At 55.7% G+C, this 13006-nt stretch overlaps 1 protein-coding gene across 1 annotated transcript in view; it reads right to left on the bottom strand.

Moving 5' to 3' along the window:
• Positions 1–11475, bottom strand: part of SIGLEC15 (sialic acid binding Ig-like lectin 15) — a 14665-nt gene extending 3190 nt beyond the window's left edge. The window contains exons 1-4 of the mRNA XM_012642661.1: positions 11274–11475; positions 2414–2473; positions 1602–1985; positions 355–732 (exon numbers count right to left, since the gene is read on the bottom strand). Coding sequence (XP_012498115.1) covers positions 355–732; positions 1602–1985; positions 2414–2473; positions 11274–11325 — 874 coding nt within the window. The 5' untranslated portion in view covers positions 11326–11475. The remainder of the gene's footprint in view (positions 1–354; positions 733–1601; positions 1986–2413; positions 2474–11273) is intronic.
• Between the last annotated feature and the right edge of the window lie 1531 nt (positions 11476–13006).

Here is a 13006-nt window from a genome sequence, read left to right as displayed (position 1 = left end):
AAAAAAAAAAAAAAAAAAAGAAAAGTCTGTGGTCAGAGCCCTTCCAGAGGAATCTTGGGTGGCGAGAAAGGGGCGGACTCTAAAGCTAGCTGTCAGGGTCTCTATCTCTGTGCCTCTAGGGACAAGGCAGGTCACTCTCTGAGCCTCAGCGTCCCTATTGTAAAATGGGGCTTTTCGCGCTGGTTTCCACCTGCGGGGCTGGATACCGGGAGAGGAAAGTGAGACGAGGAAAGCGAGACGATGCTCGGGGCAAATAAGACGTTCTGGTCGTGCCCTGTGGTGGGACACGTGGCCTTACCTAAGAGGAGAACCCCGCCCCGCCCCTCGCGCCCTCCTGAGTTCCGGCGCACCCACCTGCGCTGCTGCGGGCGGCGCGGGCGAGCAGGACACCGAGCAGCAGCAGCGCCTTGAGGCCGAGCGCACCGAGCAGGACGACGATGGCAGAGGCCCCGGCCGCGCCGCGGAAGCGGAACAAGTAGACGCTGGCCTCGGCGCGGCCCAGGCTGTTGGCGGCCGTACACGTGTAGCGGCCGTCGTGGGTCAGCGCGGGCAGCTCGGCGGTCACCTGGTGGCCGAGACTCTGAGCCGGGCCCGGCACAGCGGCCGAGCGGTTGCCCAGGGTCGGGCCGGACCAGGCGAGGGCGGGCGGCGGCTCCCCTTCGGCGGTGCAGAGCGCGCGGAAGGTGTGGGCCGGGCCCGGCTGCACCGAGATATTGACGATCCGTGGCGCGGCTGCAGGGAGGCAGAAGGCGGGCGACAGTCACCGAGCCGCTGTTAACGTGGGGTTGGGGGTGGGGGAGGATGAGAAAGCTGACTGCAGTGCGCAAACAGCGGGAAAAGGCAAGGGGTACCCCTCCCTGATCCCTTTGGACTAGAGAGCTGGAGCAGTGTGGGTGGGAAGGCTGGGAGGCGAGGGTGAGCCCTTGGGTGCCAGGTTGCCTGGGTTCCAATACAGGTGTGGTCTTGGACAAGAGATTCTATTATACCTCTCTGTGCCTCAGTTTCTCCATGTGTAAAATGGGGATCATAATAGCACTTAACATAGGGCTGAGAAGATTTGGCAAATTAATACTTCTGGGGTGCTTGGACTAGGGCCTGGTCCCACAGCAAGTGCTAAGTGGTCCTTATTGTTGTAGAGCAGGATTGGAGCTGGAGAGGAGAATCACTGCTCTAGGGATGGGGACCCTGTTTCAGGCATCTTTGTTGGGCACTTGGTGGCTCCCTGTGCACCCCTCAGGGGGCTGCGAGTTTCTTCCATGGCAGGGAGCACACACTCATTGCAGTCCTTGCCATATTTAGCATTACTGTCCCCTCGTCTTTCTCTCCCCTTCATCTGCGAGCTACTGCGACACTCCTTACGAGCGTCATTACAATGCCTATTCCCGGGCCCCACCCAGCCCTTCCTGGGACCGGGATTCTGCATTTTTACCAAGTTCCAGGTGGTCCTAACCCACCCCTAGGTGTGAGACCCTGGGGGATAGAGGAGAAAGGTTGGGTCCTGTCGCCCTTCCTGGCGCAGCGGCGGGCACAGCCCTGGCACCCAGCAAGCCGTCGGGGCGGGCAGGCAGGAAGGGAGGAGAGAGGCCCCGCGCCCTCCTCACCCATCACGTGCAGCCGCAGGCCGTGGCGGCTCTCGTAGCGGTCGTGGACGTCGCCGGAGAACTCGACGCGGCAGAAGTAGCGGCCGTCGTCGGCCAGGGCGACGCGCTCGACGCGCAGCGACAGGTCGTTGCGGCGCGGGTTGCCCAGCAGCCGGAAGCGGCCGTGCAGGCTCAGCGCCGTCTGGCAGAGCTCGCTGCCCCGCGCCGCCGCGCACCGGAACACCTGCGGGCCCGCGTACGGCTCGCCCGCGCGCCAGATGGCCGTCAGCGGCCCGTCGTAGTGGCGGTGCGGGTGCGTGAAGGTGCACGGCAGCACTGCCGCCTCGCCCGCCGCCGCGCTCACCTCCGCCGGCAGCTGCATGGACCAGCGCTGCGCCGGCGCGCCTGCGGGCGGGTGGGCCGCGTGAGGCCTCGGCCCGCACTCGGAGACACCCCCATCTGGGCTGCCGGAACCCCAGCACCCCAGCAAGTTCTGGGGTTCTAGGAAAGCGCCCCTGCCTGGGGCTCTGGAAGGCCCTGGAGTTAGGAATCAACTCTCCCCATACACACCCCAGGGATCCAGAATCCCACCTGGTGACTTGAGAGGCAATCCCTGGGGCCTGCACTGGTGTCTGGACCCTCCTGCCTCTTCCCTGGAACTATTTGCCTCATTCGTGGGGGTCCCACCTCACCTACAGGCTCAGGACCCCATGCCGTTCCCCTTAGTTTCTTCCCCATCAAAACCTGCTCTGCTGCGGGAAAAACCTTGGTATCCCGTGGTTACAGTAGAGTCCCCTGATCCCCAAGGCAGTGATCGTAATGAAAGCACTTACTGTGTACCTCTGTGCTGAGCAAGTTCTCAGTAGTATCTCTTTTAGTTCTTACAAACGAACCTAGAGGTAAGCACAGTTATCCCTGGGTTACATCCCTGGGGCACAGAGAAGTTGAGTAATTGTCTGAGGCCACACAGCTAGGATGAAACTAAGCCAGGGTTCCGACTCAGGATTGACTCACTCCGCAGCCTGCACTCTAGTGCACTACAGCAAGGGACCTTGGGGACTCCAACATTCCTACTTACAGAGGGGAAACTGAGGCCCTGGGAGGAAACAGTACGTTTTGAAGCTAATGTGTTGAGTTGGTGGGTTGGTGGATGAGATCTAGAATCCAGGTCAACCCGAGTGGACCGCGCCCTGACTGACTTCCCCAAAGGCTAGTGCCTGGGCAGGGAGCTGAGAGACCAGAGTGGTGAGCTGTTATGCTGCCTCCTTGCTCTGTGCAACTGGCTCTGGACTCAGTTTCCCCACCTCCCACCTTGAATTGTGGTTGACCTAAGGTCTGGAAGCTGAGCTCTGCCTCCAGCTGGCAGAGGGCTGGGGCCACAGAGCCGGTGCCGTTGCATATGTGTGCCGCTTTGGGCGAGGGCGGAGCGGGTGGGTGGAAGAGTGTCAGTGCCCAGCCTCAGAGGACCAGGCCAGGGTGGTGCCTCCCCAGGGAGGAAGGGAGGCTGCTAAGCCTGCTCAGCAGGTGCCTCCCGGGGTGCAATTCACAAAAGGATCTTTAAAGGGAATAGTAGCTCTTGTATTTCCAAAGGGCTTTGCAATTTACACAGCTCTTTCATATACACCATGTCATGTGACCCTAAAAATACCCAGGGGGAGAAAGGCAAGGCACATACTGTCTTAGATGAAAAAATGAAGGCCCAGAGTCACACAGGTAGACAACGGGAGGAACCCAGCTTTTCTGACTCCAAGCCCAGTGCTCTTTGCTTTTTGAGGTAATTTAGCCCAATTTGCTCCCTGGGCAGGAGTCCCCTCAGCCCACCGCTGGCCGGCCATCCTCCAAGGATCCCATCCATCTATGAATAACCTGCTGGACAGGACATTCCTCCTGCACAGAACCAACATCTCCAGCCACCTGCAGGACCGCCATTGCTCTTTGGAGCATGCAATCCTCTCCCCAGATGGCCCTTCCAGGATCCCATCGTGGCCATCCTGGACCCATGAAGCCTTCTCTTTTCTGGTGGAAAAGTCCCAGTCCTTCACCTGCCCTTCCACAGCCTCACTGTCCTCTTCCTTCAGTGTAGTGTCCTGAGCCAGGTGGCTCCAGGTATATGTGAGCTGCAGAGCGGTATGAGTCCCAGAGTGCTGCCCCGGATCCCTCTGTGGGCTCATGCCCAGCTTGCCGTCAAGTAAAGCCACAAATTCTTTTTTCATAAACCTGACAAGTGGAATTATGCTTTTGAACCCAAGTGGAGGACTTGGTATTTATCTCTAGAAAAAGCTTGTTTGCTCAGTTGTTAATCACCGAAGGACCTAATTTCAAATTTGTGAAATCCTGTCTGAAGATTTTGCTAGTTCACTCAGCTCTTCTTGCTGAAGAAAGCATCTCCCCAATCTTGAAGCTCAGCCCCTGCCTCAGTTTCCCTGCTACTTCCCACCGTCTGTGACTTCAGCCTCCTCTGACCTCCTGGATCTTGTAGGCATCACGGAGCCAGGCAGACTCCCCAGGTATTGTTTGCTCTTGCGCATTCATTAATTCAGCAAACATTTGTTGGACGCTTCCCCACTCTATGCCAGGCACCGAGATATGAACTGTGGTGACAAATGTGGATGGGATACCTTGTCAGCCTGCTGGAGCTCCCAGCTCAGAAACGGAGACAGACTTGTGGGCACATAATTACACCACCGTCTGCCAGGTGCTCTGATGATGGACATGAACAATATTCTCCCTGTGTGAATGTGGCTCCTGGCCTATTTTCACTCACCGCCTCCCTCCTATTCATCCTCAGGTCCCCGCTGAGGCCCTCCCTAGGCAGGGGACTTCCCTGAGCTGCAAGCCTGGGTCAGGTCTCCTTTTCTGTGCCCCAGGGCTGGCGTAGGTACCTCCTCAGTATGGGCATTGCTTATTTAACTGTGTGTCTTGCTCAGACACCCAGAAGCTCTGGGAGAAGCCAGGATGTGTCTTGTCTATGTGGTCCTGGTTGTGTTGCTATTGTCCAGCATGGTGCCTGTCACCTAGAGATTGAAGTCCAATTGACTTGCTATGTGAGAACAGAAGGGAGGGTGACCAGGCTGACCAGAGAGGGTGCGGGTGGGTGGAGAGAAGTGTGCCGTTATGAGGGGGGTGGGGATTGGAGAACCCATAGGAGATGCTGCTTTAGCAGAGCCTTGAGACAGTAAGGGGTTTCGCTGAGCCCTGAGGCAGCATTCCAGGCAAAGGGAACAGCTGAGCAGAACCACGAGGCATGGCCACCAGCATGAAGGTTGCAGGGCACGCTGGGATGAGGGGGCCAGGGCACATGGTGCTTTGGGGAATGGGAGACGTTCCTCGTCTCATTTAAAATGCACATCGACTTCACGAGGTTGAAGAAGGGGGGATCTGGGGCTTGCCGAGACCGAGTGCCTTGGCCAAGTCATTTTACCAACCAGTAGCAGAGCCAAGGCTTAATCCTGGGTAGTTTTGCCTCCTTTGTTCATGATTTTGACCTTAACTTGTACGCTCAATTGCTCAAGGATGACGGCCAAGTCTGAAAACATCCTGACTGTGAGACACTTCGCACTGGCCCCTCCGTCCCTGGGCGGGTTTTGCTCGAGGAGCAGGAAGGGAACACAGAGGCCCTTTCACCAAGTGTTACAATCTTGGCTCCCATCTGAAGGAGGTGTGTGCTTCCTGCTTACCTGCTGAACGGGATTCGAAGAAGTCAGCACTTGGACTCCCTCCCGTACAGAGACCTTTGCATCTCCAGCTGACTCAAGGTGAGGGTGGGAAGCCCTCAGCAAGAATTGTCCAGGGAACAAAGGCATTTGCTTTGGCAGGAATCCAAGCTCCCCAGCATCCTGTGACATTTGCCATTCCATCTGGCAGCTCATGCCCGCCGGCTAAGACAGGGCAGGGATGATTCTTCAACCGGAACCGTGGGCTCTTATTGTTGTAGGGTCTCTAATCTCTCTGACTCATGGCTGTCAGCCTCCAGGGGTCAAGAGGAGGCCCACATTCTTCCTGTTGTCCAAAATGCTTCTTCTCAATGGTGGGCCACAGGGTATGGTGGAAAGCATGCTAGCCTTGGCACAGCTGGACCTAGGTGACAATCCCACCTCTGGTCATTCTTTCATCGGACTTTAACCAAGCACCTGATCTGTGCATGGAACCATCCTAGGCGCCTTTACTTACTGGGTGATCTTTGGGTAAGTTAATATCCCAGGGCTCAGGCTCCTCTGCTACACAGTGGGGACGTAATACTGTCCTCACAGGATTGAGTGAAAAATCACATATGTATTACGGAGCACCCAGCACAGTGCCTGACATGCAGCAAATGCTCCATACATGTTAGTTCCCTCCCCCACTAGCCCTGCAAAGGATTCTAAGCAGTGGTGGAGAAGTGCTCAGGGTGGTGCAGCAGGGGCTAAGATGTTGGTACCCTGACGTTGTACCATCTGCAGCTCAATTGGGCATCTCAGACCAGCTGAAGTACAATAGCCCAAGGCTTAAATCACTTGGAAGGTAGTCATTCATTTATTCATTTATTCGCTGATAGGTATTTACTGAGAGTTTATCATGGGCTAGAGCCTGCACTGGGTGCTGGGGATACAGTTGCAGTGACAATTAGTAGCCTGCTTTGGTATGTTGACAAGTCTGGGCATTGCTAAGCCACTATTTGTTTTTTAATTTATACAGAATTTTAACAAGTTTCTTTAGTCTCCCAGCCCAGAGAAACGAAAATCAAAAAGCTAGAAAGTGGTTTCTGTTTGTAGGTCCACTGAAAGCAGCAAGAAATGACAGTTGACATTCAGTCAGGAAGGAAGGGGTCAGTGAAAATAGTGGAAAGACAGCTCAGGACGGAAATTATAAAAGTACAGTGTCAAAGGGACCATTTGGAGAAGTAGTGAACCCAGAGAGCCCTGAGCCATCGTAACATTGCTCCAGCCTGGGGAACAGGTGCACACGAGATGACCCGAATCACGACGGAAAGGCACATTGCCACCGGAGGTGTCCTGTTTTACTGGCATGTCCCTCAGATGGGGTGTCAGGGGTTTGTCTGTGGCTCTAGCACTGGCTCTGATGCTGACTTTGTGACCTTTGGCATGTCCCCAGAGCTCTCTGGCATCAGTAGGCTCATCTGCGAGGTTATACCTCTAGATGTTTACTAAGATGACATTTAAGCCTAAAGATCTATGTTTGACAATGGTATTTGGATTAAAATGACAAGGAAGCACACAAAACATTTTAGAAATATGTCTAGCTAAAATAAACTAAAAAACTTTGAGGTGTTTAAAAATAAGTCCCTAGCTATTCAGAAAACCCAGTCACTTGGAAAGATGCACCCACATCCCAAAGGTCCTTCTTAGGCATTTAGTGAACTCTCCTCGAGAGCTCCCTTCATGCCTCCTTGTGGGGACCTATCTAAAGGAGGAAGGGCTGGGCCCATAGCATCAGGCATCAGCTCCCACATCATCCCGATCATGCTCCACTAGGGCGTAGCTGACTAACTCCAGACCTAATATCCCCAAGCCCCCGCCATGGTGCCCGAGTGGGATGGGAACTCCAGGGAGGTAGAAACACAGCGGTGGACCCTGCATTAGCAGAACCTGCATCTGGATGGGATTAGAAATAATAGACACCATTGTTCTGCCACAGCTGACCAAAGATTGTCACCAGTTCCTTGGTGGGGAAGGCAAGCAGGACTTTTCCTGGGGACCTCTGCGTAGATCATTTGTGGGGTGCTGCAGTGTGGCATGCAATCATGCTGATGTTAACCGTAGAGAGAACTGCTTATCAGTTTCATGGCAGACACTGAGTCACTTGCTGTCTGTGGATCTTTTGATGTTTTCATAATGCCTGGAATTAAAGAACCTCTCCAGGGTATCACAGACAGAACAGTGAGCCAGTGGTGGTTGTGGTGGGACAGTGCCCAGAGGGCACCGAATGGTGCTTTAATAGGAACTAGGTCTGCTGGGTGGGCTTTATGTGACAGTTCTCTTGAGGGAGCAAGTTATGAATTTGGGGGGGCAGGATGATGCCAGTGGGCAGTCACCATGGGCAGACTGTGCCTCCTGGAGGAATAGCATCGTGGCACTCAGAGCGGGAGTCCCTCAGAGATCTGCTGTGCACACCCCCCACCACCATGGCTGACATCACCAGTCAACGGGTGGCCAATCTGAGCAGTCCAACTATCTGTAAAGGGGCTGCCCTCCTTGGGGACACCTGTGCATGCTAACAGGGGTGTTCTCGGGGACGGGCTCCAGTGGTGGTCTCTCAAGCATTGTGGCACCTGCAGAACCAGAGGAGGGTGTTTTGGGGGCAATGTTCACGTTGGCCATGTTGGTACATGGATCTCACCTGTAGGTGTGTGGATGGAGCTGGGGCACATACCCGTTCATCCAGTCTCCCCCTGCCCTTCATTGTACTCCCAGAAGTTCTTTCTCTGGGCTTGCATGTGGTCAGAATAGGTTATCAGTGCAGAAAGGGCAAGAATGGGGTGGAGTCCAGAGGGGAGAGGAGGGAGGGGCAGGAATTCCACCCTTTAGCATGAAGCAGACCCAGGGGGTTGCAGGGAAAGGGTGAGGTATGAGGGAGTCCAAGTGGAAGGCCTGCTGGTCATCGTCCTTGGGGTTATCCTGGCATCCCCTCTGACCCCTGCTTCTCCAGCCAGGACAGGAAAGTAGCTATGGATGGGCCCTGCTCATGTGCGCTAGTAGAGGTGCAGAGCCCCTGCCATTCAGGGCTCTGATGTAGCCTGTCGCTGCCATGCTCCCCCTGCCTACGCAGGGTGCCCCGCCCCCTCACCCCTCTTCTGCCTGTCCCCGGGTGGGACTTCCTCAGTCCAAGCAAGCCTGCCCACACGGCCATGGGTGCAGGGGCTCCCTGGCTCATTCGACCCTCCTACTTCCTCCTGGCCCCATGACAGCAGCCCGTCTCCTCCTTGACCTTTCCTGGAATCCCAAATAAGCTCCCACGTCCTCGGGTGACTTCTGCCATTTGTCTTGCTGTTTGGGTGTGTTTCTCTGCATGGTTCAGAGCTGGTAAAGTAAATAGCTCTTAGCACCAAGCTCTGCCCAGGCTCCCTGCCCCCTGCAGGTAGGCAGTGAGGAGCTGGACGTGCACCTCCAGGCTGTGAGGCCCCGGCAAAGCCAGCGAACCTCCCGAAACACAGAGACAGGGATTCTCGCTGTGCAGGGTTCTGGTGAAGAGTAAACTAACTGTTTGCCAAAGGCCTGGCACAAGGAGCATTGAGGGTACCAGGCACTCTGTGGTTGCCACACAGGCTTCTCCCAGGCTCATGGACCAACGGTGGCCTTGTCTGTGGTCCCCCAGGTGGTCAGAACTCCCAGGCCAGGGTTCGTCCCCCACCCCACGCTCCCTGGCATCTCCAGCTTTTTGAAAGCAGAGAGGGGAAAACAACAGAGGCTGTGTGGGGAGCCCCTTGGAGACCAGGGGCTGCCCAGGGCATGGGTGCCAGGCGGGATGGCCCTGGCGCGAAGGTGAAGTCATGGAGAGTGGAAGGGGCTTTCCTGGGACAAAGTCCTCCCCCTTCTTTCATTAAGGGCCTGCCCTGGGCAGGGAAGGGACTGTGACCGGTGGGGCCAAGTTGGCACTGGCACCTGCTCCCAGAGCCCTGTGGGCACACACATGGCCATCGAACTGAGCCTGGTCCTCTGGGCCTCCTGCCAAGGCCAATCCCTGGGCCCTGCACTGTCACGACTCTGGGGGTGCCTGGCCCCTCCCCCTCGGAACTGTTCATTCATTGTGGTCCCACTTCACCTACATGCCCCGTGACCCCGTACTCTTCCCCTCAGTTTTTCCCTGGAAAGACTCATGGGTGAACAGCAATCTGGAAGTGGGGGTGCGCTGGATCGCCCTGGTTTTAGCAGGCATGCAGCTGCTGGTATGTAAAGAAAAGGGGTCTCCGCAGCCATGTCAGCTCGCACGAATGGCTTGGCTGCAGCAGCGAGAGCGTGGGCGTGGTTTGGTTTTTTTATTGAACATGTGACTGCACAGCTCATGCTTCCTCTAAATCCTCTGTCTTTAGCTGATTCATAGCCGCCGTCCCTTAGCAGGAGGGGAAAGAAAGACCCACACTAATACCCAAACCCCCAAAGCCTTGCCTCTCTTGAAGATATGTACCACTCATGGCACAGCCACTGAGCACCGGGGGTGGGGGGGGCCTTTCCTGCAGGCTCTAATTATCCTCCCCACCTCCGGGAGGTGGCAGGGACCCCATCTCACAGAGGCCCAGGGAAGGTAGGCAATATGCCCAAGCTGCACGGCTGGTAAACAGAGGCAGGGCTCAGAGCTGTGTCTGACAGTAACACTCATGTCCTTGTCCTGTGTCCTGTCTGACACCTCAGGTCTGGCAGCTGTCTCAGGGGGACCCACTCATCCCAGAAAGATGGCTAAGTTAGGTCAACTTTCCCCTATCTGTGCCCACCACGGGGCTCTGTGCATGGGACAACGACTGTGTGGGATGAGGTGGGCCCCCCTAGAGCCACACACACCCAGGTTCAAGTCCCAGCCCCACCCCTAGCCATTCACTGAGGCTCTCTCTGTGCCCCGGTTTCCTTATCTGTGAAAAGGGAATAGAAATAGCTCCTTTCTCAGAGGGTCATGAGGCTTAAGCGTCCAGCATGCAGTAAGCTAGTAGTAGTTGGTGTCTGCGGTCACTGTCTAGACCAGACCCGGCTGGGCTCCACTCTGTTAATCGGTAGCGAGGAAGCGAAAGGAGTCTAAGGTGTGGGAGTTCGTAATCCAGTTGTGGAGACAGGACCCCACACAGGAAATGTTCACTGACAGCCCAGAACACCACGATGTCAGCCTGTGTCCTGTGATGGCCGTGCACGGGGCGGTGTGGATGCTGACTCCCAGGCTGGGCTTGGGGAAAGGCCTGGGGTCTGGAGAGAGGGGCTTGTGAGGACCACCTTTGCCATTTATCCTGGTTGCCTGCGACGGTATTGGGCATCAGTCACATAAGAAGTTGGTTGAAAATGCAGATTCTTGGGCCCTGCTGCCTGGTGTTCTGATTCTGCAGGCCTGGGATGGCGCCAACGAGCCTGCATTGACAAATGCCCCCTCCCCTGGGATTCTGATGCAGTGGTTCCTGCGCCCTTTGAGAAGCAGTGTCTCTACGGACACCTAGTCACTGAGCTAAGTGACCGGTGACATTGTTACTTAAGCCTGTCACAGAATTCCCACTCTCACTTTGGGGTTCCTGCTGGGAGGGCCTCTATCACTTATCTTATTCCCCCCACGAAATCACCCCACCCTACCCCAAAGCTGTCCCCAGACAACCAGGTGCTGTCTCCCCTCGTCCTCAGGCTGTCCCATCAAGACGTAAGGCCCTTGGAGGACAGCAGCACCCAAAGTTTGCTCAGGGCCTGTACTGTCATCCTTGTACCTGGCTCACTGTCCCCCTGGATGCTCACAGCAATGGGTGTGGCAAGCAGCCTTTACGCAGATGGGGACGCTGATGCCCAGAAAGGCTGGGGACCTGCCTCAAGTCACCTGGAAATCCAAGGCCAAGCCCAGATCTGACCTGCTGGCTTCTGTCACCTCAGCCTCCAAAGCACAGCTCTGCCACCTGCATAGGCCTAGAGGCTCTGGCACACCCAGCTGCCCGCCTTCAAGGAGAGACTGTACCTGAGACTCTGGAAGTATCTATTCTGTCCCAAGAGTGGGCCAGACAGAGCAGTGGACACTCACCCATTGGGACAACACATGCCAAGCAGGCCAGGAATCGGATGGACCTTTCCATGCTGTGAGCATCTGGTGACCCCAGGCCAGCTCCCGCTCTCGGCCAGCTCACCAGCGGGAACCCTCCTTGCCGTGGGGGGAGGTGGGAGGGAGTGGGTAGGGGGCCCAGATCTGTGGGCCCCGCATGCTCCGCGGAAGCTGGAGGAACTGGGACAGGCAGCTGGGCGGCTGGAGGTATGATTAGACCAGACCCGTGGAGTTTAGTCATGTGGAAAGCCAACAGGGGAACTGGGATGATTTTCCAGGGCAAGAAGCAGGAAAGTGGATGCGGAAGAAACGGGGCCACTCCCTGTGGTCTCTGTCCCTTTGGAGAAAACTGGTTCGTGTGCAGCTTCTCCTTCCCTCCTCCTTTCCTCCCTTCGTCTCTCTCTTCTTTCCTTCCTTCCCTCCTCCCTTCTTTCCTCTCTCCCTTCCTTCCTTTCTCCTTCTTTTCCTCCCTCTCTTCCTTCCTTTCTTCTTTCCTTCCCTTTCTCCTCCCTTCCTCCCCTCCTTCCTATGTTTTTAGTGTGCCAGATGGGTTTTCTCTCCCTCCACCCTGTTCTTCCCCCTCTTGCCCACCCCTCTGGAGAGGGGATTGGCAAGGTGGAGGAGAAGCCCATAGGGAGGCCCCTGCCAGTGTGGTAACTCACTGAGTAAAGCTATGGGCAGTTGTCAATATTTGCAAGAAAAAGGTTGAAGCAGAAGATTCACTTGCATGACCAGAACCTCCTTCAGAGGGCCTGGGGTCCTAGAACAGCACTTTAAAAACTTTCCTGGTGATAAGAATTTCCTGGGGAGGATCTTGTTAAAATACAGACTCAGATCCAGGGGGTCTGGGGCAGGCAGATAATTTGCATTTCTAACAAGTCCCAGGTGATGCCCAGAAGGCTGGTCCAGCAGCCACACTTCTGCAGGAGAGCCCTGGGCACGAAGAGCTCCTGAGCTTACTGGGTGGACTGCTGGTGAAGGCGGAGGAGTAGAGAGACCGGTAGCCAGATCCCGTGGGGATTAGAGAGTGCTGTTGGTTTCATCTTCTGGACTGTGTTTGGATTTGGAATGTCCGATAGTCAGATTCCTTTCCTGTTAGTGAACTGGACACGTGCCCTCACCATATGCAGAGGTTGGCAATGTGGCTCCTCCTTTGGGTTCTTCCCTGTGCTGGACAGCAGTGGGGTTTGCAACCTTGAAGGCTAGGAGACAGAAAATGAGATGTGGTTTTTAAAGCTTGGGAAATTCATGTAAGACAAAGGCTCTCACTATGCACAACCAGCTCTGTCAAGGCAGCAGGAGGGCCAGGCGAGGTGGCTCACGTCTGTAATCCTAGCACTCTGGGAGGCTGAGGCGGGAGGATTGCTTGAGCTCAGGAGTTCGAGACCAGCCTGATCAAGAGCAAGACCCTGTCTCTACTATAAATAGAAAGAAATTAGCCAAACAACTAAAAATAGAAAAAATTAGCTGAGCACGGTGGTGCGTGCCTGTAGTCCCAGCTACCTGGGAGGCTGAGGCAGGAGGATCACTTGAGCCCAGGAAGTTTGAGGTTGCTGCGAGCTAAGCTGATGCCACGGCACTGTAGCCCAGGCAACAGAGTGAGACTCTGTCTCAAAAAAAAAAAGGTGGCAGGAGGAGGGTTTGCTCCTTGCCCATCACCAGCTCCTCCCCTTGTAACCTCTGGGCCAGCCACACCTACTTAGGAGGCCCAGCCC

Source organism: Propithecus coquereli, unplaced genomic scaffold, assembly GCF_000956105.1.
Source record: "Propithecus coquereli isolate 6110/MARCELLA unplaced genomic scaffold, Pcoq_1.0 Scaffold181, whole genome shotgun sequence".
Lineage (NCBI taxonomy): Eukaryota > Metazoa > Chordata > Mammalia > Primates > Indriidae > Propithecus > Propithecus coquereli.
Note: the sequence above shows the minus strand (reverse complement) of the source record. Positions and strands in the feature narration are given on the sequence as shown.